Source organism: Dama dama, chromosome 19 (genome assembly GCF_033118175.1).
Source record: "Dama dama isolate Ldn47 chromosome 19, ASM3311817v1, whole genome shotgun sequence".
NCBI lineage: Eukaryota > Metazoa > Chordata > Mammalia > Artiodactyla > Cervidae > Dama > Dama dama.
Genome location: NC_083699.1, coordinates 37,684,353 through 37,710,264, shown reverse-complemented (window position 1 = coordinate 37,710,264; position 25,912 = coordinate 37,684,353). Strand labels below are relative to the sequence as shown.

Genomic DNA, 25,912 nt, shown 5'->3' with positions numbered 1-25,912 from the left:
ACCTGGAGGGGTGGGATGGGGAGGAAGATGGGAGGGAGGTTGAAAAGGGAGGGGATATATGTATACCTGTGGCTGATTCATGTTGAGGTTTGACAGAAAACAACAAAATGCTGTGAAGCAATTATCCTTCAATTAAAAAAAAAAAGAATACTGGAGTGGGTATCCATTCCCTTCTCCAGGGGATCTTCCCAATCCAGGGATCAAACCTGGGTCTCCTACACTGCGGGCAGATTCTTTACTGTCTGAGCCACCATAGAAGCCCATTTTTCCTTTTAAATAGACTATTTTTTAGAGCAGTTTTAAGTACACAGCAAAACTGAGCAGAAAATATAGTGATTTCCCATATTCTTTTTGCCCCCACATAGGGACAGCCTCCCTCAGAACCAAAGTCTGGCACCAACATAGTACATTTGTTACAACTGAAGAATCTACACTGATATGTTATTCTTACCCAAAGTCCATAGTTTACTTTAGAGTTCATCGTTGGCTTTGTACATTCTATGAGTTTTGTCAAATGTATGATGACATATGTCTGTCATTATAGGATCATAGAATAGCTTCACTGCCCTAAAAATTTGTGCTATGCCTATTCATTCCTCCTTTCCCCAACCACTGGCAACCACTGAACATTTTTTTTTTTTTTACTGTTTCCGTAGTTTTGCATTTTCCAGAATGTCGAATAATTAGAATCATACAGTAGGTAACCTTTTCAGATTAGCTTCTTTCACTTATTAATAAGCATTTAGAGTTCCTCCATTTTTTTTTTTTAATTACTTGACAGCTCATTTTCTTTTACCTTCATTTCCTTTGCTATTGTCTGATGTATCATGGGGTTCCCTGGTGGCTCAGTGGTAGAGAATTTGCCTGCAATGCAGGAGATTTGGTTTCTATCCCTGGGTCACAAAGAATCCCCTGGAGAAGGGAATGGCAACCCACTCCAGTATTCTTTCCTGGGAAATCCCATGGCCAGAGGAGCCTGGCAGGCTATAGTCCATGGATGGCAAAGTGTCATACATGACTTAGCAACTAAACAACAGCACTAATGACAAGCTGGTTTATCACATTTTATTTATCCACTCACCTACAAAAGACTTCTTAGCAGCTTTTTAAATTAATTAATTAAAAAAAATTTCGGCCACACTGAGAGGTTTGCAAGATCTCAGTTCCCTAGCCAGGGATTGAACCTGCACCCTCAGCAATGAAAGCACACATAGTCCCAACCACTAGAACCCAGGGAATTCCATCTTGGCAGGTTTTTTCCTCCAGGAAATTCCCGTCTTGGTAGTTTTAGATAAAGCTGTTAAAGATATCTGGGTGCAAATTTTTGTGTGCCTTACCCATTTTAAACTAGGCTAATTAGCTGTTTATTTTTGAGTTGCAAAGGTTCTGTACATATTCTGGGTACAAGGCTTTTATAGTTTTATGTCTCACATTTAGGTCTTTGATCCCTTTGGAGTTTTTTTTAATATTTATTTATGTGGCCACTCCTAATCTTAGTTGTGGCATGGTGGGACTTTCACTGTGGCATGCAGGATCTTTAGTTGTGGCATTCAAACTCTCAGCTGCGACACGTGGGATCTAGTTCCCTGACCAGAAATCAAACCCTGGTTCCCTGCATTAGGAGTGCGGAATCTCAGCCACCCGACGACCACCAGGGAAGTTCTGTCATGTCTCTTTTTAAAATTCCTTTTTCAAGAGATTTTGCTTCTGCAGCTTTTCTTGGTTGTTATTCAGACAGGTGAACATAAGTCTTCAATGTGTGATGATTCCTAAAGCACTGGAAAACAGACTTTTCCTCCTCAAGACAATTTTCCGTTTGAAACAGCAAAATACTCTTACGCTGCAGCATGAGGGTGATATTTTGGCTCTTCTTGAGGACATTGCGGGAAGTCAGGCTGCTCTGGCCCCTTTCCCCACTTCCCTAGAATAGGAGCATTCAGTGGTGGACTTCCTTTGGCTCTCTTTCCTTTTATGGGGCATTATTTTGGGGATCTGTGCCTTAATGTTTTCCCATATCCCTTGGCAGTTTGAAATTCCACAGTGAAACCCTTGACTGAGACAATCAAGGCAAGTGCTTCCTTACAAGGTTGCTTGAGTGCCTACTTCTTGCATCACATTTTCTTCATGTAAGCACGCATTTGTGTGCTCTTTGACAATTCTGAGAAATCTTGGTAGGTTTTAACATTCTGATCTTTTGTATTTTTTCCTGTTTCTTTTTGCAGTTAGCATTCTAGGTCCATCAGGGTCTGGTGCAGAGGGGACGGGCAGGTAGGCTGCCTGCCCCCTGCCTGCAGAGCAGGGGGTGCCCCGGTTCTGCCTGGTGCACGCGGTTCCCCTGGGAAGATCGCTTCGGGGGTCCCCAAACCCTGCGTTCACTTGACTTCTACCAGCCTCCTCCCTTGGGGCCTCCTCACTTGGCACCCAGGCCGGGCGGAGGAGCTTCCTGCCTGCAGCTGCTGCACTGGCGCCACGTGGACCAGGTTGCCGCCCCGCCAGTCAGAACCTAGGGCACCCGCGCATCTTCCTGCCTGCATCCTTCTGCCTGCAGCTAGCGGTCATAAGGCCCGAAACCCGTGGCTTTCCCCGCTCCCTTTCAAATGCCTTTATCATTATTGTAATTATTTTACTATGTGCGGGAATTCTTTGAGGATCTGAGTAGAAGTAGATGTCTATAGAAGGGATTTGTGTTTGCATCAGTTTAGCTCCTGGAGATAGTGTCAATCTGGGATGGCTTTACTTTTTAAACCTGAGATTTCTCGGACCAAAAGTAGTTCGAAGTGGAACTGCTGACCCACGTGAAGAGCAATCTGCATCTTAGCTTCTCATAGTGTCAAGATTTGAGACAGGGAATTTTCTGTCCCCTGAGGCGGTAGAAGGTTGTTTATTTCAAATTCATGTTTAGTTCACTCTTCCCCCCAGATGTTCTTATTCAACTCCTGACCTTGAGGGGCCCATAGACTTTGTTTCATGTCCTACTGAACTGCAAGGCCATGAATATTGAAGCTCAAGCTTTCCAAGTTCCAAAAAAAAAACCTAGGGTGATTTCAGTATTCCCCTTATCTATTTGGATTTCTGCTTTCATGTATTTTGGGGGTTTCTCAGTATTCTTTCCTTTCTTCTTAGTTCAATGCAATTTAAAAGGTTTTTAACTTTTGTTGTTGTTGTCTGTAATTGCATTTACTCTTATGAGTTGTTCACAGGGTATTTAGTGCACCATACTGCCAGAACCCATAGTTCATTGGCTCTTATTCTATTTATTCTTGTATGAACCCAACCTTGGTTAGTGCCCCCTGTGTTTCTCCCGACATCCTTCTTGGTGGAAGAGGGCATCTAATCTGTGCTTACAGACAACCCTGATCAGATCCAGGTCTCCTTTTTCCTGTCCTGCCTCCCTAGCACCCCCACTGTATTCTGCCATCTGAACGTGGCATCACCTTCCCCTGGAGTCTCTACCTTTTCCTGGTTCCACAGCTGCCCTTCCTTGGAGAAGTGGGAAGGATCCCTTTCTCCCTTGCTAGACTCTGATCAAGAAAGGACCAGAGTTGAACTGTTTATAACCCTTTTAGGTTAATCCACTCCTTTCCTATTGGTTTTTTTCCCTCTTTATTGTGAAAAATTAAAGTTTATAGAAAAGTTGCAGTAGTATTATGAGCCTTTTCTTTTTCTGAACCATTCTATAGTTGTCACCAACATGCAGGCTCATCACCCCAAAGTACCATAGTATGTATTTTCTACAAGTAAGGACCCTCTCCTACATAACCACAATTGACCATCAGAATAAGAGAATATCATTGATCCATTGCTACCATCTGATCCTGATTCTGTTTGGAACCAACAGACTGGTCCCAAATAGGAAAAGGAGTACATCAAGGCTGTATATTGTCGCCATACTTATTTAACTTATATGCAGAGTACATCATGAGAAACGCTGGGCTGGATGAAGCACAAGCTGGAATCAAGATTGCTGGGAGAAATAGCAATAACCTCAGACATGCAGATGACACCACCCTTATGGCAGAGAGTGAAGAAGACTTAAAGAGCCTCTTGATAAAAGTGAAAGAGGAGAGTGAAAAAGTTGGCTTAAAGTTCAGCATTCAGAAAACTAAGATCTTGGCATCCGGTCCCATCACTTCATGGCAAACAGGTGGGGAAACAGTGGAAACAGTGGCAGACTTTATTTTTGGAGGCTCCAAAATCACTGCAGATGGTGACTGCAGCCATGAAATTAGAAGACACTTACTCCTTGGAAGGAAAGTTATGACCAACCTAGACAACATATTTAAAAGCAGAGACATTACTTTGCCAACAAAGGTTCATCTAGTCAAGGCTATAGTTTTTCCAGTTGTTATGTATGGATGTGAGAGTTGGACTATAAAGAAAGCTGAGTGCTGAAGAATTGATGCTTTTGAACTGTGGTGTCAGAGCAGAATCTTGAGAGTGCTTTGGACTGCAAGGAGATCCAACCAGTCCTTCCTAAAGGAAGTCAGTCCTGAGTGTTCACTGGAAATGATGTTGAAGCTGAAACTCCAACATTTTGGCCACCTGATGTGAAAAGCTGACTCATTTGAAAAGACCTGGTGCTGGGAAAGATTGAGGTGGGAGGAGAAGGGGATGACAGAGGATGAGATGGTTGGATGGCATCACCAACTCAATGGACATGAGCTTGAGTAAACTCTGGGAGTTGGTGATGGACAGGGAGGCCTGGTGTGCTGCAGTCTATGGGGTTGCAAAGAGTCGGACATGACTGAGTGACTGAACTGAACTGATTCTGTGACTAGAATGTTTTACTAATTGTCCTAATAAACATCCTTTGTAGCAAAGGGATTCAGTTCAGGATCCCTGGCTGCATTTGGTAGTCCTGTTTCTTTAGTTTTCACTTTGGAACAGTTCTTCTTTTCCTCAACTCTTTTGACCTTGACACTTTTGAGGATTACAGGTCGATTATTTTTAGCATGTCTTCAGTTTGGGTTTCCCTGATGTTTCCTCATGATTAGATTCAGGTCATGTATCTTTGGCAAGGACACCACAAAGGTGATGTCATGTCTGTCTCAGTGCATCCTGTTAGGAGGCTCACAATTTTGGTTTGTTTCATTAATGTGGATCAGTTGATTAAGGTGATTTCTGCCAAGTTTCTCCACTGTATTTGTGGCTGGGTACTTTGAGACCATGTAAATTGTCCATTACTCCTCTAACTTTTACCCACTAGTTTTAATGTTCCATGGTTGAATTATTACTCTGATGGCTGCCATATGGTGATTTTTCTAATTCAACGTTTAGGAAAGGCATTCTCTTCTCACTTATTTATTCATTTCTTGGTTTATATCAATATGGATTCCTGGATTTTTATTTTATTAGGGGAGACTTATCCTCAGTTGGGGCTTTCCAGGTGGCTCAGTGGTAAAGAAAGGAGATGAGGGTTCAATCCCTGGGTCAGGAAGATCCCCTGGAGAAAGAAATGGCAACGTACTCCAGTATTCTTTCCTGGAGAATCCCGTGGACAGAGGAGCCTAGTGGGTTACAGTCCATGGGGTCCCAAAGAGTCAGACATGACTTAGTGACTAAACAGCAGTAGCAGCAAAACTGAAACTCTATACCCATTAAATAACATCTATTTATCCTTTCCCCTATTCTCTGGCAACCGCCATTCTACTTTCTGTTTCTATGACCTTGACTACTTTAGATACATCATATAAATAGACTCAAACGATATTCATTTTTTTTGTGACTGGTTTATTACATTTAGCATAATGTCCTCAAGGCTCATTCATGGTGTAGCATGTGAGAGGATTTCTTTTCTTTGTAAAACTGAATAATATTCCATTGTATGTACAAATCACATTTTAAAAATCTGTTCCTCCATTGATGGACATTTGAGTTGCTTTCACCTTTTATCTATTATAATAATGCTGCTATGAACATGGGTGTGCAAATATCTGCTTGAGACCTTGCTTTCAATCCTTTTCATTATACACCTAGAAGTAGAATTGTTGGATCATGTGGTAGTTCTACTTTAAATTTTTTGAGGAGCCTTCATACTGTTTGTCATAGTGGCTGTACTATTTTACATTCCCACCAATACGTACAAGGGTTCCAATTTTTCCATACTTGCATCAACATTTATTTTGTTTTTTCCTACAGTAGCCATCCTAATGGGTTTGAAGTGATTCCATATTCTTTTGAAAAGCTCTATCATTCTTTGAGTATTTCTTACTTTTTGATATACATATCATTCTAGGATCACTTTGTGCTTTCCCTGCCCTAGCCCTGAAATCAACCATTTCTCCAGGGAGCCCTGGTTCCTTTTTTGTGGAGATGGTGTTTAGAAACCAAAATCTGGGCAACCTTTTAGATTATTTCTATGTGTAGCACTTCTGCTTTCCACAAGACTGGCAGTGAGGCTGTCAATGAGGCTGTCAGTGAGGCTGGGGCGACGAACACCTCCTCACCTCCATATCCAAACTAAGGATTTGTTTCTGGAGCAATCGTTTCTCCATAGCCTCCTCTCCCAGCTCCTCAGAGTGATGGTACCCAGCTAAAACTCCTTTGGACACACCTTAGGCTCAATTTGGGATTCCAATTGTAGGAAACATCTCCACACACTTAGAAAAAATTATTGGAACCTGTGATGTAGCTATTTTAATTTGAGGTTACCCTTGAGAGGCAGAACTGAAAAAATATATGCTTAAGCACAACTTCTAAATTAGTATGTAGTTTGGCTAAAAAATATATCTATGCACCTAACAATGCAATTCAATGGAGAAACCATAATTTTGAACTCAGCCAGAACCAAGTTTTTCTTCCTGCACTGTTATAGATAAGCCCTGTGACCTGGTTGAGCTTAAGTTCTGAGAGCATCTGTTTCCTTTTCTGTAAAATAAAGACAATACCTTGCAGAATACCTTGCAGAATTTTTCAGGGGACTGGAGATATGTGTCAAGAGACAAGGAGGCTGTCTGGCCTACAGCAGGTAGGCAGCACACACCTTTCCAGTGTCACAGCATTTCATCAGTGCTGGGGTCAGCAGCTTCACTTATGCTGATCCTTTGGAATCCAACGGACTTTGCTCATGAAAGTCAGCTAGTGCAGGCTATGGGGTCAAATGGCTACCTGCTAATGAGTGATCTGTAGGCTTCAAATGGTTTTTTTTCATTGGTAATTTAGATTCACTTAAAAATATATTCTTTCTCCTTCCAGTGAACCTGCAACATTTCAGAAATACCACCAAGTGAGCCTGCTTGCAAGATTCAATCAAGATTTGGATAAAGTGGCAGCCATTTCCTTGGTGTTCTCTACAGGATCTATAATCGGCCCAAGGTACAAGCTCAGGATTCTCCGAATGAAGTTAAGGTCACTTGGCCATCCAGAGAGGTAAGCTGAGACAGGGTCTGACAGGCTCTTGTTTTCCATAGATAATTGACTCCTGTCCAATCTGCTTGGTCTGTTGTTTCAACAGGATTTCAGTAATCACAATGAAAGAAGTGAGGGGTTTTCCAAAACTAGATTTGATTAAATAAGTTTCCTAGGGACTTCCCTAGTGGTCCGTGGCTGAGGTCCACTCTCACAGTGGGGGCTTGAGGGGGCCGGGTTTCATCCCTGGTCAGCAATTTAGATCCTACATGCTGCAATGAAGACTCAGAGCAGCCAAATAAATAAAAATAAATTAAAAATAAATATTAAAAGAAAAGTTGCCCAGTAATCCAAGAAAAATTTACTGGTATGCACTTAAAGATAAATGGGCCAATAATCCAAAGAAATAATGTTGTTATATGTTTAAACAATTCTTCCCTAGCACTCCACCCATGTTTTTCGCCAGCTGATACTCTGTTGTAGAAAAGAAAGCCTCATATAATTTGGCAAACTGATAAAACACAGCCCAGCATTTAAAAAGGTACAGAAAATTTGAAATATTTTATTGCATTGATACAGAATAGAAGTACATATCAATGTTAAATTTGATAACTGCACGGAGGAGGTCTTTGTTCTTAGGAAATACACGCTGAAGTGTTAAAGGGGTAAACAACCCATTCTCAGTCGGTTCAGAAAAAATAAACAGTGTGTATTTGTGTGTACAGAGAGAGAGGCAAGGACAAAGGGGGAGAAAGAACAAAGCTGTGATGGTATGTATGTGTTGTGAGTAATGCCACACTTACATATAGTCCTGGCAGTCAACCTGTGGACGAAGAGACAGAAAATGACGTGAGCAGTTATTGCTTTACATTTATAAATTCCTTTTTCCTGAATGTTTAGGATACTTTAAAACATTTAATAATACAAGTCTCACCCCCTCCTACTCCCCAAGGATAGTCATTATATCTTAAAACTGGAACTTTTTTTAAAAAAGATTTTTATTTACGTATTTTTGGCTATGCTGGGACTTCGTTGCTGCACAGGGGCTTTCTCCAGTTGTGATGCTTAGGCTTCTCATTGTGGTGGCTTCTCTTGTTGTGGAGCATGGGCTCTAGGCCCATGGGCTTAATTGCTCACACAGCATGTGCGATCTTCCTGGACCAGCCATCGAACCTGTGTCCCCTGCATTGGCAGTGGATTCTTAACCACTGGACCACCAGGGAACCCCAAACTGGGACCTTTTAATACTTCTTTCCTGGTTATCAAAGGAATACATATTCATTTTATAAATCTGAAAAGTACAAAAAGTGTTAAGAAGAAGAATATCATAATGTCATTATTCAGAGGCAACCAGTGTTAAAATTTTTGCTTAATTTTTAAATTAATTTTTAAATTAAATTTTCTATTTTTTTAAATCTAGTTGAAATTATGTGGTAAATAAAATTTAACACCATGATGTCTTATTTTTAATTAATTTTTATTGACATATAGTTGCTTTACAAAGTTGTGTTAGTTTACTTACTGTTGTTGCTATGACTTTGCTTATCTACTGCAAGCATTTTCCTAGAATATTAAAAATAATTGCTAAGTAATTTTATCTGAAAGAGATTGTACAATTTACTCTACTAGAATAGGGTATTTTTATCATTGCATTGACAGGGATATTTCATTTTGTTTTTATAGGCCCCAGTTGTGTCGGTATGATCTTGTACTGATGGAAAATGTTGAAACAGTCTTCCAACCTATTCTTTGCCCAAAGCTGCAAATGTAATTGTTGTCAGGACACCTGAGTACCAGTGACATCAAGAATGCTACAACTGCAGGCTTTTCAAAGCTTCACTTCATCTTTTCCTCAAGGCACAAGAAGTATGGAATAACCAGGGTTGTTTTTCTTTTTTTTCTTTTACAGTAATGTCCTCTGGATGTCACACTGCAAAATGTCAAACAACCTTGGATTATGAAACAGTCCTGGGAAGGGATTCTCTAAGTAGGGCAAATCAGAAATAGCCAGGTTCCCGACGGCCTAGCCCCGTGTTAGGCTGTGTCCTGGGGCCTCGTTTGTTCCGACCTGTCGATTCTGCTGCTTGTCACTCGGGCAGTTCTGCCCATCACAGTGGCCATCCAAGCATCTTAAGGGAAGGACTGGCTTGGAGGCCTCACTTTGGACTCGACTCCATGTTCCCTATGCCAGATCCTTCCAGGCTCTGCACAAAGAGGGGAATGGAAACAGACCTACCTCACAGGGCTCTCGTGTGTGCTTGGAAGGCAAGGCTTTGAAGGATTCTTTGAAATCCCCTGGGTGCCACTTCTGTGAGTGGCTTGATACATGTGAATATGCTTTTATTTATTTTGATACCACTTATCTAATGTGCAACAAGAGAGTTTCTCCTTATCAACACCAACTTCTCTCTTAAGCTATTTGCTTTAGAAAGGCAGAAAACCATACCCCTGGCTTCCTGCCTTATTTAAAGTGGGTTAGTGCAGGAGGAGGTAGGGACAGACCAAGAGGGCAGCTGCTTGGACTAGACAGTAAGTGGATGAGGGAAGAAGAGCAGATGAAACAGAGGGGAAGCCCTGCTCAAAGGGAGAAGGGATAGGGCAGGAGGCAGGAGAGAGGAAGTGAAACTTGTTTTTCACTTAAGGTGAAGAAGCATCATTTTACATGCAACCCTCATTTTAAGCAATACTTAAGAAATGTTTTGTTTTTCTTTTTTACCAATGTAATCTGTAATTATTGAAGGAAATTTAGAAATGCACAAAGGCAACATGAAAATATGCTATCCATAGTCCCAGGGCTTCCCTGGTGGCTCAGGGGTAAAAAAAGAATCTGCCTGCCAATGCAGGAGATGTGGGTTCAAGCCCTGGGTCAGGAAGATCCCCTGGAGAAGGAAATGGAAAGCCACTCCAGTATTCTTGCCTGGAAAATCCCATGGACAGAGGAGCCTGGCAGGCTACAGTCCACGGGGTTGCAAAGAGTTGGACACGACTTAGCCACTAAACAACCACCATCCATCCATAGTCCATCCATAGTTAGAGGTAATTTGTGTTACTCTTTTGGAGTGATGCTAAATAACCTGTTTGTTAACATGTGAATTCAAAGCACTAACTGATTTGCTCTTGGAGCATCTGAAGCTTCCAGTCTGAGGAATTCTCAGGTTTTTCTAGGAAGAGGCATGATATATGAATCTGGAATGACAACAGCCAAGTCAAGAAGTCTCCCAAGGGTCAAGGTCAGAGGGGTCAGAACCACGAGAGGGTGATCCTTAAGCAGATGCCCAGGATGGAGACAGAGCCAAAGGGTGGACAGCAGCCCTCCCCCAGCTGTGGCCACTGCAGGAAGGCTCCTGAGAGTCACAGGTCCACTAGCCTCCTCCCCATCCAAATGACTGCTCTTCAACTGCTTTCTGTGAGAACAGTCTTAAATGGAGTCTCTGTTTCATAAACGATGGAACTCTGTAAATATTCTGTGTGGCACATCTTATCTTTATTTATACATACACAGCAAATCCAGAGTTTGTTCCACTGAAGTGTGGGATGCTTGCAGCGAATGTCTGAACTCTGGAAGGAGGAAGACTCAACGATTCTCCTGCCCACCTGGACATTTTATCAGCTGTCCTCCCTCCCATGTTTCCAGCAGAGATGGACTCAAGAGATATGGGTGCTCATAGGCTCTGATTTCTTTTTAGAGTTTTACTGGTCCTGTATTCTGATTAGCATAGTTACTTTTTCATCCTTTTTGCCTTCCTTGGTAAGCAGGGGATCAAAACAACAGCAGAAAAATGCCAGGAACAGCATTTCTATTGATTTTAAGCTCCTCAGGCCAGTGGGTCTCTCTGAGTTTCTTCTCCTGGCATCTGCTAGCACGGTGCCCACCTCACTGTGGAGTGGGAGGATGCATGAACAAATAAATAAATGAAGGAAGTTTGGTCCCTGGAGTGGAGGTGGATTTCAGTGAGTTTCATGTAATAGTGATCAGGTGAAATGAAGGCAGTCACAGGTGTGACCACTCTCAGAATCTTTCTTCCCAGGCCCCTGGAACTTTTGACTCTGTCTCCAGTTATCCTTGCCTCTCTCCCTTCTCTTTGTCAGTATATTTGACTGAATCCCCAGCCAAAGATACAGTTAAACTGTAGCCTACCCTGTCCCCTCTTCTATTCACCAGTATCTCCCCCTACTTCACTGGATGGTCCTCAGGGGAGTGTCCCCAGGCCTCATTTTTCCATAGAGCCTGCTGGACCTCTCCTTCCATAGCCATTTTTATGCTTTTTTTTTTTTTAACATGTATGTGTATGATTATTTGATTAACGTCTGTCTTCTCCACTAGAATGATCTGCCAGGCACAGGTCATGTGCCTAGTGTGATGCCTACAATGTATTCTGCACTCAGGAAATATTAAATGAACACTGTCCATAATCTTGTAAGCCCTATGGAGTCACGCTCAGTTGTGAGGAAGGATCAGCCCTCCACCCCCAGCTCCAGCCCATTTCTCTGGGGGTGCCCACCCTTCTCTGTCTTAGACCTCTCTCCCAGGCACCTTTCTTACTCTTATCTCTTTTGTCTCTGTTGGTCCCGTGCCCACTTTGCAGGCTTCCTGGGAGAGAGAGTTTGGCTCTTGTTTTCACTCCTCATCACAACTTTCAGGTGATCCTGATACCATCCTGCAGCAAGCTCACCTATCCTGAAGCCGAGGAGAGTTTGCCCTCGCCCACTCCCCTGTTTCTGCACCTCAGCTAAAGCCCTCCAGGATCCTCAGGCATTTCTGGGTGACCCTGAGCCAGGCTTGCTCTTCCACAGCTCTCTTCTACCACCCACTCTGCCACCAATGTTGTATGTGCTACTGGCGCTGCTGGTATTCAGCCATATGGTAATATGTTTCCATGTCGTCATCTCCTCCAAGGCTGTGAGCACCACGAGAGCAGTTGCTGGTTATTTGTCTTTGCTGCCCTAGCACCCACCACAATGCCAGGCACAAAGCAGGTGCCCGACCAATGTCTGTTGAGCAGAATGGAGTGGATTTGTCCTCAGGGACTTTAGGGAGCCACCTCCATTCTGGTTTAGACATCAACATACTTATTTCCAAAACCTCCCACCCTCAGACCCCTATCCTGTGTTCTCATTCCTGACTGGGATGCCAGCAGCAGAAATCCACTCATATTAGCCTGGATTTTATGAGAGAGAGGACTTGTGGAACCCGAGAGAGAGCTGAACCATCAGACATCAGAAAGAACAGGGATGTTGGCCACCCTGGAGCCTTCAGCAGCAAGAGTCCATGCGACTTCATTAATCCTGTGCTCTGCTATAGGTCTCTCTGCATCAGCTCCACCCAATCCACAGGGCAGCTGTGGGTCACTGGGGTCCTTGGGATCATTGGGACCACTCACTAGGTGGTCCAATTCCAAAGTCCAGGGAGAGGACTTGGCCCTTGGGTCTTCCTCTTGGGGCAGGTGTCCATCCTCTTCTCGTTGGTGGTGGTTGGAACAGGAATGGGGATGCAAAGCCATGTGGTCTGATCAGAGCTACTCCTTTATATTGCTCTGAGCAGATCCAGTTAAGCCAGAAGAGGAGGGTGAGCCCTAAGACAAAGAGCCACAGGGAGTGACGGGCTAATTCATTCTCACTGGAGCCTCCTGGCTTTTCTTCCTTCCCACCCCTGAACCATCACCCCTGACCTGCTTCCCAGTCCAACATGTGTCCCTGGTGGGGGTTGCTGCTGTGCTTCACAGGCTGCCTGGCATGTGCTGAAAGTGCAGGCTGCCGCTGGCTCTGCAGGTGCTGGGCTGGGGCCCAGAAGGGAGACTATGATCATTCTGGAGCTAGGCTGGTAGTGGGGAGCATAGTCCAGGGTTTCTTCCCCAAAGCAAACGGGCTGAGCAGGAGAAATCAGGACAGGAGGCAAGGGGGATAGGTCAGGGGAAGCAAGCAGGGGCTTGGGCAGTGAGCCTGTAGGAAGTTAGGTTTGTGTCTTCCAAATGAGCTGTCAAAAGTCCCTTTCCACCTGGTGGTGGCTGAGTCCCACAATCCTTCAGGTCTCCCTGCTGGATTTTTCCACGGACTCTGACACTGAGCACTGGTCCCTTTCTAACGGTCTTTCTGGGGCCCTTGGTACTCTTCCCCACCACCCTCTCGCTCATCCAACATCCCTGAATGAGCTATCTTGTTCTCTTTCACTGCTTCCACTGTCTCCTTATCAGGCTTCTGATCTCCGTCTTTTCTGCAAAAGGCAGTATTGGGTAAGAGGGTAGGGTCTGTTGTCTCCTGGGATGTGACCTCCGTCTACTGAATTCTCTTCGCCTAAGTTTCCCTTCTCTGGACTGTAAGGTGGGGGCTTTTAAGAGCCCCTGCCTCATGATATGATAAATACATTCAAGTGTGTAAAAGGTTTCCTGTGGGATCAGCTGTGCCTAGACTCAATGAATGTCAGCTGCTATTACTTTCCCTCTCATGGTCTCCCTTAGAGACCTCCCCCTGTCCTGTTTCAACTGTCTCCTCTAGACAGAACGTATGAATGTTTAGCCCAAGCTCTGGATTTTCACCTGTGCGTTGAGAGGTAGTGCCAGTGCCAGGCGGAGCAAGGAGCATGGGCTTGGAAGGGACCTATGTTTAAGATGCAGTCCTGCTCAACACTCACAGCTCTGGGCTTCATCAACCCTTAAAGTGACTCCATCTTGAACACCTGCTCAGCCATCATCCATAAAAGGGATGATGATATGTGCTTTTCTGGAAGCTTGGCCACATCATTTCCTCTGTAGCAATGTCACGCTCTGTAACTCTCCATACTCTCCCCCAACCAAAGGCAAAGTGAAACCCTTGAGAACAGGAGCTTTTCTTCCTGTTCTCTGCTCTGCACATTCCTGGCACAGGCTCAGTATCATTATTCATTCAGTTTCTCTCCTCCTATATTCTTTTGACTTCTCAAAATCAACATGTTTCAAACCAAACAACCAGTCATGTCCTCCCTAGGCCTGGTCCATTGATTTAACAAATTATCATTAAGTGTGTAATGTTTAGCACTCTGGACTTTGAATCCAGAGATCTGAGTTCAAATCTCGGTGGGACCTTCTTTAGTTTGGGCTTCCCTCAGACGGTAAAGAGCATGCCTGCAGTGCAGAAGACCGGGGTTCGATCCCTGGGTAGAGAAGATTCCCTGGAGAAGGAAATGGCAACCCATTCCAGTATTCTTGCCTGGAAAATCCCGTTGGCAGAGGGGTCATGAAGAGTCAGATATGACTGAACAACTTCACTTTCTTTCTTTCTATTAAGTGCCAGGCACAGGGTTAAGGGCTGGGACAGACACGGGATGGTGAGACCTTGTCTCATTTACAGAAGTGTTCAGTGTCTCCTGGGGAGATGGGCGACGATGCTGGAGCACAGTGTATGTAACCGCAGGAATAAAGACACCTCACAGGTGGCCCCAAGCACAGAGAAGGAACAACCTTTTGGGCTGCAGGAGCTGGAGAAAGCTTCTCGGGAGGTGACAATTGCCCTGTGTATTGATGAAAGAGTAGGAGTTTTCAGGCAGAGAAGTTTGCCAGAGAAGAGTGTTGTCAGAGGCACAAACTAACACCATGTGTGTTCAGCTGGAATGGCAGATTTGAAGGGAGAAAATAATGGATGGCTGAGAACAGTCCCACACATGTTTTAAAATGGAAAACTTTGCACATACATGGAAATAGGGAAAATGGTAAAATCCACCTCCCTGCACTCATCACCCAGCTTCAGCAATTATCAATTCAATGGCCAATCCTGTTTTGTTTATATTTTTACTACAGTCCCATCCCATTATTTTGATGCAAATCCCAGACATTGAGTCATTTCATTTCCTTCATGCAAATCCCATAATTTTGAAAATATAAAATATATCTTTTTTCTTCTTCCTACAAATGAATCATAATATAGTCTCACTGCAACTTGTTTGATTTTTATCCTACCCATCTATCTGGCTACTGTACTATATCTGGATACACAGAGCTGCTTCCCTTTTTCAGGAAGCTGCTTAGTATATGTTCCACTTGTGAATATACCATAATTAACCTCGATAGTCCCCAAATGATGGGCATTTGGGTTGTTCCCAGTATCCTCATATCAAAACAAAGCTGACAGAATACCCTTGAACATAACATCTTTGTCTGCCTAAGGGCCTATCTATGGGTTAAATTGCCGGATGTGGGCTTGTTAGGACCTTCTACACTTTGAATTCTGACAGGTGCTCCTTACGTAGCCCAAGAGGAGCTTTGAATGATATGACAAGGATGTTTCTGTTGTCCAGGCTTGTGACATTTTGGAGTCCTCTCTGTCATTCTCCATTTAATTAGCCATGTCCTACCAACTCAACTCTTCCCAGTCTGTCCATCTTCCTCCCCACTACTGTGGTCCTGGCTCAGGCCTGCAACCTTTCTCATCAGCTACCAACTCAGAATGCAGTCTAATCATCTGCCAGGGAAAACATCCTAAAATGGGAACTAAATCATTCTCTTGCTTAAACACCTCTGTTGGTGTCTCCTCATGTACAATATTTAAAAAAAAAAAAAAAATCCAACTCCTTAGCTGCTCTTCCATGCTTTCCAGTTTGTTTCCACCTTCTCACTCATTTCTCACCCCTTTAGGCTTCACAGAAACTAGATGCTGGTCCCTTCCTGGGGTCCCCCGTTCACCTTCTCTTTCCTGTCTCTGTTGTGGAAATCTTGCTCATCCTTTAAGGTAAACTGAAACCCCACCTCTTCCATGAATCCATGCAGTACAGAACCACTAGTTTTGGACCCAGGGTGACTTGGATTCTGATTGTGGCTCTCTTGGGGGATGTTACTTAATCTGAGACTTGGATTTTTCATCTGTTAAAGACAAAAAACCAATCTTGCAGAACTGTTGTGAGGATTAGGGATAATAGGCACATAGTAGGAGTTTAATAAAAAGAAATTCTCCTTATTTCCGTGGTCGCTTTGATTATCCCACCGCACTGGACTGGAGCCTCTGGTTCAGCTGGTGGTCAACAAGCCTATCTTGATCACTAGACTGCAAGCTTGCTGTTGTCCGGGGTCCTGATTCACCCCGGACGTCCTAACGCCTGGCAGGGACCCAGCAAATAAGTGGAGAAAAGAGACAGAGATAAACGTATGAAAAAGATATACAGACGGAACGAGAATAGAAGCAAGAGCAGAAGGAAGGACGGTTTCTCTGCTGGATTCTCGACCCAGTGGCTCACGGAGTCCGGGCCGGGGGTGGGGCCTGGTGATGGGGGCGGGGCCTGGAGCAGACCCCGCCCTTGTCCGTCTGCTAACTCGCTCCCCTGGCGCAGCCGGCAGGCAGCGAGGTTCCTGGCACTACTTCCAGGACGCTCCGTGGCCCCGCGAGTCCGAGTACGCGGGTCGCGATGCACTCCCTACTCGGCCTCCTCCTGGTCTTCGCCGGCAGCACCTTCGCGCTGTACTTGCTGTCCACGGGACTGCCTCGCGCGTCGACACTGGTCTCAGCCGAGGAGGCTGCAGACAGGTGCGTGGCGGCGGAGACTGGGTCCTAGGTTCGGGTCAGAGGAAGGCAGCCAGGTCCGAGGATGAGGTTTGGGAACCGGAGATTCGGGTTCCCGGATCGGAGGCGTCGGAGGCCGGGATTTGGCTTTCAGTCCTGGGACTGGAGGTTGGGCCGCGTCTACACGGTCTTGGGCAGGCCGCGTGAACTGGAACCGGGACCCGGCCCTGGCTGGGATCTGCGTGCTGCCGGCCGCGCGGGAGTGCTGTCTGGTGCCTTCTGTTTTTTTTTTTTTTTTTTTTTTTAGTTGCGGAGGGAAACGCGGCGCCTTACTTTGGGCTGATCCTGCTGGAGCACCTCTGCTCCCCGCATTGGATCGCCTCTTGAGCGATGTTCCCGTCGCCTTCCCAGGCCCAGCCCTGACCCCTATTTGCATCCCACCTTCGCCCCGATGTGGACCCGCAGCCGGTTCGTGAAGACTGCTCTCAGTCTCCCTCCTTCGTCCTCCCCAGTTCACTTCTGGTCAGATCGGCCCTTGGGACTTGAAGGCATATCGGGCTTGAGGAAAAACGTTGATGGACAACTTTAAATTATTCACTAATTAGTTATCGACTGTCTCTTCTTGGTTGGCTCAGCTTTTCCTTTTACTTACCCACAGTGTTAGGCAGGAGGCGGTACAAGATACTTACGGGGCCGGTTTGTCGTGAAACCGGCCTACTATTTGTAAAGATAATGAAGATGTTATGTTACTTAGGTTTGAATATTAGGAGAACTGTTTTCAGTGACTGTTGTTTTGCTCTAGCTGGGAAGGCTGTGCTGGGGGTGTCAGAGTAAGAGAAACATTCTAATGAGAACCAGGAGGGTTTGCATGTAATTGATCATTGATGGAGTCCAGAGTTGTTCAGATGGCAGAGGCAAGGTAGCCTTTGTACAGGGTAACTCTTGTACAGGAATCAGAGTGCACTGAGGACCATATAGAAAGCAGGGTGAAAAGCAGGCTGGTCGAAAGGGTTGGTATCAAGCCTGGCATATTATCAAGAAGATTATGGTGTGGGACAAATACACCTTCCCAGGGAACCTTTGTCTCCTTTGTGATTGATAAAGCAATCGTTTTACCTGGTAACTTAGGAGAAGTGTGAAGTTTGAATTGTCTGGCCTAAAGCTTAGGGGGGAGGGTTTGCCCCTGGAAAGGAAGGCAATTCAGGGTGTTCAATACTTGCCTAGAAATTAATCCATTTGCCTCTTAGGAATAGTTCATAAGGACCACAACTTCTTTATCTATTCATCTGTCAATGGACTTCTAGGCTGCTTCCATGTCTTAGCAATTGTAGATAGTGCTGCAGTGAACACTGGGGGTACGTGTGTTTTTTTCAGTTATGGTTTCCTCAGGGTATATGCGTAGTAGTAGTGAGATTGCTGGATCATATGGTAGTTTTATTTCTATTTTTTTAAGGAACCTCTATACTGTTCTCTTTAGTGGCTGTATCAATTTACATTCCCACCAACAGTGCCAGAGGGTTTCTTTTTCTCCAGCATTTATTGTTTGTAGATAAAGCAGCTGTGGTACATTTATACAATGGAATATTACTCAGCCATAAAAAGGAACACATTTGAGTCAGTTCTAGTGAGGTGGGTGAACCGAGAGCTTGTTATACAGAGTGAAGGATGTCAGAAAGAGAAAAACAACTATCATGTATTAATGCATATATATTGAATCTAGGAAAATGGTACAGATGAACCTATTTGCAGAGCAGGAATAGAGACGCAGACATAGAGAACAGATTTGTGGACACAGCGAGGGAAGGAGAGGGTGGACAAATGGAGAGAGTAGCATTGAAACATGTACATTACTATATGTAAAATAGATTGCTAATGGGAAGTTGTTGTATAACACAGGGAGTTCAACCCTGTACTCTGTAACAACCTAGAGAGGTGGGATAGGGTGGAGAGTAGAAGGGAAGTTCAAGAGGGGGCGCATATATATACTTATGGTTGATTCAAGTTGTTGTATGGCAGAAACCAACATAATATTGTAAAGCAATTAGCCTCCAATTAAAAATTTTTAAAAAGACTAGTCCATAAAATTTGAGAGCTAAGAGGGAACTTAGTGATTATCTACCATTAGCCTCTCATTTCTCCAATAAGGAAACTAAGGCTCAAAGACTAGCCTGAGATACCACTGGATAGTAGCAGAGTTCAGATGCTACGCCAAGTCCCTTGCTTCCAAACCGAGGCTCTTCTCCTTACCTCTGCTGTGTTATAAATATCAGGTCATCCATCATCCTAGCCTCCCACATCTCTGCTGGTTCCCAGCAGACCAAATGATGGGCACATTAAACAACCTGTTTTGGAAAGAAGACACAGCAAGTGACTTTATTAGGTATGAGGCTGTTTTTGACTCTTGTTTCCATCTGCTTTTCCAAATCTCCAGGTCACTATGGTTTCCCTCGGACCTGGCTGAGCTGCGGGAACTCTCTGAGGTCCTTCGAGAATACCGGAAGGAACACCAGGTCTACGTGTTCCTGCTCTTCTGCAGTGCCTACCTCTACAAACAGAGCTTTGCCATCCCTGGGTCCAGCTTCCTGGTCAGTATCCTGCCCTCCTCCTGTGCCTGCCTCCCAGGAAGCCACGTTCTTCTTTGCAGAGGGGCCATTAGGCTGCAGAGCCTACAGTCCAGAGGACAGGCTACCGTGGGTATTGTTTGTTGATAGCTCTCCCTGTGTCGGGCACTGTCCTAGTTGCTCTACCCGCGCGACCTTACTTAATTCTCCCAAGAGCCAGTAACGGGCATTGTTACCTGCATTTCACAGACAAGGAGGTGAATGGTGAGAAGTTAAGTAACTGTCCCTGGTGACGAGGCGAGGAGGGGGAAGGGCTGGGGTCTGAACCCTGCCCCACCCCCTCACCCTGTAGCTCCAGAGCCTAGCTCTCCTCTCAAGTTTGCTGCTTTTGTTTCTAAGGATTTGACAGCTGTGGAGCACCGTCCTTGAGACCTCTCCCCTTCTGCATGTTGGTTTTCTTTTAAAATCTGTTTTCTCCACTAGTCTGTGAGTTCCTTGAGGGCTGGGCCTGTTCCTTGTTCACAGCCTGTGTGTTTGCCTGCCACAGGGAAGTGCCTTCGTAAGTGTCTGATGAACAGATGCAGGTTGTTCCTGGTGATGTTTGGCTGGAGAGGGTCGGGAAACCTCCCTGGTGTGGTGAGGATGAGTCACTCTGGTTTTCCAGGCAGCCCCCTGGCTCTCGAGAGCTGCAGGGTTAAATCCAGGCTTGTGCGTGGGCTCTTGGGTGCTTCTAACCAGCTGCCATCTCAGGTGATACAGGAGAATTTGTGCTGTCCTCCCAGCAGCATTGTAAGCTGGTTGGTATAAATGTATATGTATATTATGGCTTTGGGTAGGTTTAGATCCCAGCTGTGTAACAGTGAGCCAACCATTTATCCTCTCCAACCCTGCCTCCTCATCTGTGGAACAGAGACTTGCCTACGTAACCCCCTGGGATTGTTACGTGGGAGGATTAAATGACCCAGTGGGTGCAGAAGGGCTGGCACAGTGATGGTGCGCCTGGCACACAGCGGCTTCGGCACTGAGCAGGCAGCCTTGAAAGCTTCCTTCTTGTCCTGCTCTCCCTCCTGCCTCAACATTCAGCTCAGGCCGGATCTGCCTCAGCAGTGTCTTTGTTAGCAACTGGAAGAAAAGCAAACATAGCCATGCCAAGAGAGATGGGGACATGTGTGGTGCTGGGGGTCAGAGGCCATCTGTCTCCTGGGTTTGCCCCCATACCTCTTTCTCTCTTGAGCTGATCCCTCTGCAGGGCAAAGAGCCAACTGCTCCCTGGGGGTGCATCCTATCTCTTCCTCATGTGGCCTTGGGCACCATACTTAATCTCGCACTGGTAGAGTCGGGTGAGGCTGCCATACCACACAGGGTCTTGTTGGGGATTAAATCGGACATGTCGTTAAGTACTTAGCACATTGGAGGTGCTGAGGAGATCCCCGCCTTCTCACTTCCAGGTCCCCCTTTTATTTTCTCTCTTGGATTCTGTGTTTGGCAGGATGGTGTCTATCAGCCAGACTGCATTTAGGAAGTATTGGTTCACTTTTCCGTTTTGGTTCATTGCAGGCTTTTTTGAGTGTCAGCTAGAAATCTGATCAACACAAAACTGCCAGGATTAGCATACCACAGATACGTAATTCCTGCCGAAAGCAAAGAAATGAGACATTCTGTAAAGCTCATGTGGTCTAACTAAGGGGAAATCCATGGTTTGTATCCATTTAGAATAGCAAAAATAATTTGTGAGCTTTCTTTCTGCCTCCCCAGAGCCTCAGGGTCTGCAGGACCTATCACAGCCCATGTGGAAGGCTGGGTGTTAGACGCAGGTTTTCCCATTTAATTCTGTCTTGTCCTCTGAGGTTTTAATCCTCTTCCCAGTTTTAAGGGTGAGAAGACTGAAGCCAGGGTTGTAGTTCCTAGATCTTTCATCACCTTTCATTCATCTCTTTACAATGGGAATAGGGTTTTTTGTCCAGGAAAATCACTGAAGCAGGAGGGAACATAGGCCTCCCAGGCTCCAAGGCGAGATGGCTGGCAGCTGACGGATGTCCTCACGGCAGACCGTTTGTTTCCTTTGCAGAATGTTTTAGCTGGTGCTTTGTTTGGGCCCTGGCTGGGCCTTCTGCTGTGCTGTGTGCTGACCTCAGTGGGTGCTACAGGCTGCTACCTGCTCTCCAGTGTTTTTGGCAAACAGCTGGTGGTCTTCTACTTTCCTGACAAAGTGGCCCTGCTGCAGAAGAAGGTAAGGCTAGAGGGTACCTCTGAGTGCTGGGTCCCTAGAAAGTCATGGCGTGGCCCTGAGGGGAGTGTAGTGCAGGTGGTTCCCACAGTGCCCCCCTCCCCTGCCGCAGGAGACTCCAGAGCGTCTATTGATGTCTCCTAGAGATGAAGACCTGAGCTCAGCCTCCAGCTCCATCACTGCCAGCTCTGTGTCTTTGGGCAGGTTCCTGACTTCTGAGCCTCAGGCACCTCCAGTTTTGGGGAGGTGGGGGCTGCGCTAGGTCTTCGTTGTGGTCCCTGGGCTCTCTAGTTGTGGAACTCTGGCTTGGCTGCTCCTCAGCATGTGAGATCTTAGTTCCCCAGCCAGGGATCAAACCTGCGTCCCCTGCATTGGAAAGGAGATTCTTAACCACTGGACCACCAGGGAAGTCCCAGCTGCTTCCATTTTAAAAATGAAGAAAACAATCTCTGCCCTGAAATTTACAGAATATGAAAAGTATCTAGAACAGTGCCTGGCACCAACAGATTTTTCACCAACTGGAGACTCTTTCTGCTTCTTAATGGCCTTGTCTTCTTTGGCTTCAGGTGGAGGAGAACAGAAATGGCCTGTTTTTCTTCTTACTGTTTTTGAGACTTTTCCCTATGACGCCAAACTGGTTCTTGAACCTCTCGGCCCCAATTCTGAACATCCCCATCATGCAGTTCTTCTTCTCTGTTCTTATCGGTAAGACATGCGTGTAAGTCTGAGTCTCACAGTTGTCTCGGGCACATGCCTGCCTCTGTGAGCCAGGCTTACGGACAGCATCATCCAGCCTTGTCTAATGTAATTGTTCCTGATAGCAGGTCTACTTGGGCTTGAACATGAGAACCCAAAAAATACTTCTGGAAGAATTAGGGATTGTTCATTCTATACCTGTATTTAATGTCTATTGTGTGTTTGTACTGTGGTAGGCCCTGGGATTAGAAGAGTAATCTGTGTAACACATGACCTGGCCCATAGTAAGGGCTCAGTGAAAGCAGAGTTCAGGTTTGTGGCTGGAAGAGAAGGTGGAGGCAGGAAGGTCAGAGCAAGGGCTTCTTGTTTGATTTTGGCCCCTATTTCCATTAAGATCTGCCTTAGGAAGAGCTAGTTCCTTCTTGCCTTTTGACAATTGTATGACCTTCAGCAAGCTCCTTACCCTCCATGAGCCACTTGGCCAAATGCAAGGCTAGGATGACAGCAGTGTTTCTCTAAGTATGAGCTTTGGACCACTTTCATCTGAATGGGAAAATGGCTAACATCCTGTGAATCAGTGACTATGGTTTTCCCCACACTGGAAGTAAACCACCCCACCTTCTCCAAGCCTAAGGCAAGGGTCATCTCTCTTAAACCTTCTTTAGAAATGGAGGGAAAGACTACTCAGGGCTCTGGGTCAAACATGACAGCTCTGTGGTTGAGCAGTTGCTATTAATAGGGAATTCCTGAGAGAAGCTGAGATCTTAAATCGAAGCAGAATCAACCATAGCTAATTCTGTCAGACCGGCTTTTAGATGAGAGTGCCTCCGTGTCTCTATTAGCAGCCTGTAATTAACCAGGTACATGAGGCTTGGAAGGACTCCAGAGACCTGGGTTCTAGTTCCGCCTCTGACAGGTTGTATGACCTTGATGAGTCTCATCTTGAGGCATCATCCATTAGAGAAGAGGAGTGGATCATCAGGGGGCCCCAAACCAATCAGAGTCTTGGGAGTGGGAGTCAGGACCCAGACCCAGGGGTCCAGAGTCCCTGAGGGTGTGTTTTTAACAGCTTCACCGGGGGATTGTGATATAGTCAGCCTCTTGGGCCACCAGTCACTTTTGGGATCCAGTGGATTTGATGACCTCTTACAGACAGTACAGAGTATGAAACAGTACTGCTACTTCTAAGAAACTTGTTCTTATCTTAGGCATACTGCACAACTCATAATGCTGGTGCTTCTCTTTGCTTGGGCTGTTGGGTACTCGGAACCAAATCTGGGGACACGTCTAGCAAATGAGTGAACTTTCTGCATTTTTGCCTTAATTTTGTTTATTCTTCACTCATTTTGTTTTATTCTTCTTTTGTTTTCCCCTATTTAAAAAAAATGTTTAAATCTTATTGTAGTGTATATATATATATATTGCAAACCATCTGAAGTCCTTTTGTTTAATGAGGCAAATGTATGTGGGAAGCGAGGAAAGGAGGGGAAGGAATGGAAGAGAAGAAGGGAAAGAGGAAATATGTTTAGGGGTCAGAATTGCACAAAAGTCACATATGAAACTGGAGTCACTGTTGTGAATTACTGGTGACCTTTCTGAAACACTGCTGGTCTTCGTTTTCCCATCCCAGAGTAACAGGATTTCCCTTTTCTTCCTCCAGGTTTGATCCCATATAATTTCATCTGTGTGCAGACGGGCTCCATCCTGTCCACTCTCACCTCTCTGGATGCTCTTTTCTCCTGGGAAACTGCCTTTAAACTGCTGGCCATTGCCCTGGTGGCCTTAGTTCCTGGAACCCTCATTAAAAAATTTAGTCAGAAAGACCTACGTTTGAAAGAAACAAGCAATGCTAACTCTCTGAATAGTAGGAAGGTCACGTGATCTGGGTCCCTTGGGTGCTATCTCCCTGGACTCTGTTGCTTACGTGTGTAATGGATGTGGTCCTCTGAAGCCCCTCATTGTTTTTAAATTATTCTCAGTAGGTGATCTGGACGCTCTTCTTCTGTGTGCTCTGTCCTGTCACGAAGGACACTGTGCTCTGGAAGGTGAATCGTGTCAGGTTCTCAAACCAGCCGAGATTTAGCAAGACACTCTGCAAAATGGACGGCCTCCCGGAAATCCTGCTTGTGTTTTACTGAATAACACGGAACTCAGGGTAGAGTGTCACACTTGCCTCTTGCCCAGCCCTGAGCGGTCTTGGGAGAGGATGCTGACGGCCCTGGTCTGGCGTGCCTCTTCCGTGCAGGGATTGGCTGTTGTGACAGGTTTTATCCTTTTACGTCCCTTGTGGACATGCTAAGTGTAGATTAATGACGTGAACCCACATCACTGACACCACACTTCCTGTTAAGTCTCCTGAAGAGTGTTTCTTCAGTACACGTTTTTTTGTTTTTTTTTATTTTGCTGATGACCTACCTCTTGCATTAATCAAGGGAAACAAGCTGACTGCATACAATTTCCATGTGCAGCTCCAAAGCACAGTGATTGCTGTGATGTTCTCTGTGTTCAGATGCACTGATAGTACCACATATGTCACATCTCTTGGTTGCATGTCCAGACAATTCAGCTGATTGCAGTTGGACTATTAAATATCAGTGGAGCTCACTCTGTATGTTATGAATATGTTCTGGAGAAGTGCTTACCCATCTGAATGTGCAGAGCCCTCGACTCACTTGAACCAAATGACCATCAGTACCTTTTTTCTAGTCTGTCCTTTCTGTGTGAGAATGCCTCCTCTGTCTTGCTGGGAGATGGACTCAGTACATGGTACCAGCTGGTACGCAGGTACCAGCCTGCGTACCCTCCAAATGCTTTTTTTCATTTCCTGAAAATAACTGAGGGATAATTCTGTTTTATCTTTCAATTCAGGGGAATTCAAGGAGAAAGCTTGGCTTTGGATTACTTTGTTGTGTTGTGTTTTAATGAATCTGTAGCTATCTGCCTTCTATAGCTGTAGTGTTGTAATTGGCACAGATCAGTTCAGTTCCAAGGACAAAAGGACCTTGGCACCTAAAATGACCAGCTCTGGGATCCTGTGCCCCACAGGAGTAAGTCATCATTTCTTATCAGAACTCTTGCCCTTGGGCACCATCTGCTGGCTTTTGATTTGACTTGGCTAAGAATCTTGCCAAGGCTTAATGCAGATCAGTTGTTCTACACGAATTCTTGGGAATACTTGTTCACTATAAAGAATGAATTCCTAAGCAGTGTTTTTTGGACACAGTATAATCCAAAAAAACATAACAAGGACTTCATTTTTAAGCATGTGTTGCTTTAAAAGAAGCTTGAGAACAAGAATGGGCATGAGGAGGACACCAACTGGACTTGGAAATCCATGGTTCTTTGTGAAGCTCTGTGGTAGAAGGGAGGGGAGACACCGGAAGCTCTCTGCACTGCTGAAAGCGTGTACCCTTTGCCCTTTACCTGGATCCTTGGATTTGTCTCTCTCCTTCCTCCCCCTTGACTTCGCAACAATGTGCCTTAGCAGTTGTGACTTTACAGGCAAAGCAGTTTCCCAAATAAATGGATATATGTATTCTGTGTGCTGTGTGTTTGTGCAGGTTGCTAACTTTGCCAGTGGGAATCGGGATTGGCTGAAATCAGACAATCCAATGTGTTG

General features: G+C 45.2%; 2 protein-coding genes across 5 annotated transcripts in view; both read left to right on the top strand.

Moving 5' to 3' along the window:
• Window positions 1–19,380, top strand: part of LIPH (lipase H) — a 57,572-nt gene extending 38,192 nt beyond the window's left edge. The window contains exons 9-11 of one of the 4 annotated variants that reach the window (XR_009696962.1): window positions 7,195–7,368; window positions 9,031–9,213; window positions 19,241–19,380. Coding sequence is in view for 2 of the 4 variants with exons in the window: in XM_061166753.1 (XP_061022736.1) it covers window positions 7,195–7,368; window positions 9,031–9,118 (262 nt within the window). In the remaining 2 variants the exon portion in view is untranslated. Of the gene's footprint in view, window positions 1–3,910; window positions 4,145–7,194; window positions 7,369–7,789; window positions 7,890–9,030; window positions 13,225–19,240 lie in introns of those variants that run through there. The other 3 variants (XR_009696963.1, XM_061166753.1, XM_061166754.1) reach the window with 3 other exon arrangements.
• Window positions 16,637–25,828, top strand: TMEM41A (transmembrane protein 41A). Its single transcript, XM_061166755.1, has 5 exons — window positions 16,637–16,833; window positions 19,241–19,394; window positions 21,439–21,600; window positions 22,164–22,302; window positions 23,954–25,828. Exons 1-5 carry the CDS (start codon window positions 16,715–16,717, stop codon window positions 24,172–24,174), a joined length of 795 nt encoding a protein of 264 aa, XP_061022738.1. The 5' UTR covers window positions 16,637–16,714; the 3' UTR covers window positions 24,175–25,828.
• The last annotated feature ends 84 nt before the right edge of the window (window positions 25,829–25,912 follow it).

Coding starts and splice junctions, on each gene's coding strand:
- TMEM41A (XM_061166755.1), top strand. CDS start 16,715: ATGCACTCCCTACTCGGCCTCCTCCTGGTCTTCGCCGGCAGCACCTTC. Junction 19,395..21,438: donor TCCCTGGGTCCAGCTTCCTG/GTCAGTATCCTG, acceptor TTTCCTTTGCAG/AATGTTTTAGCTGGTGCTTT. Junction 21,601..22,163: donor TGGCCCTGCTGCAGAAGAAG/GTAAGGCTAGAG, acceptor CTTTGGCTTCAG/GTGGAGGAGAACAGAAATGG.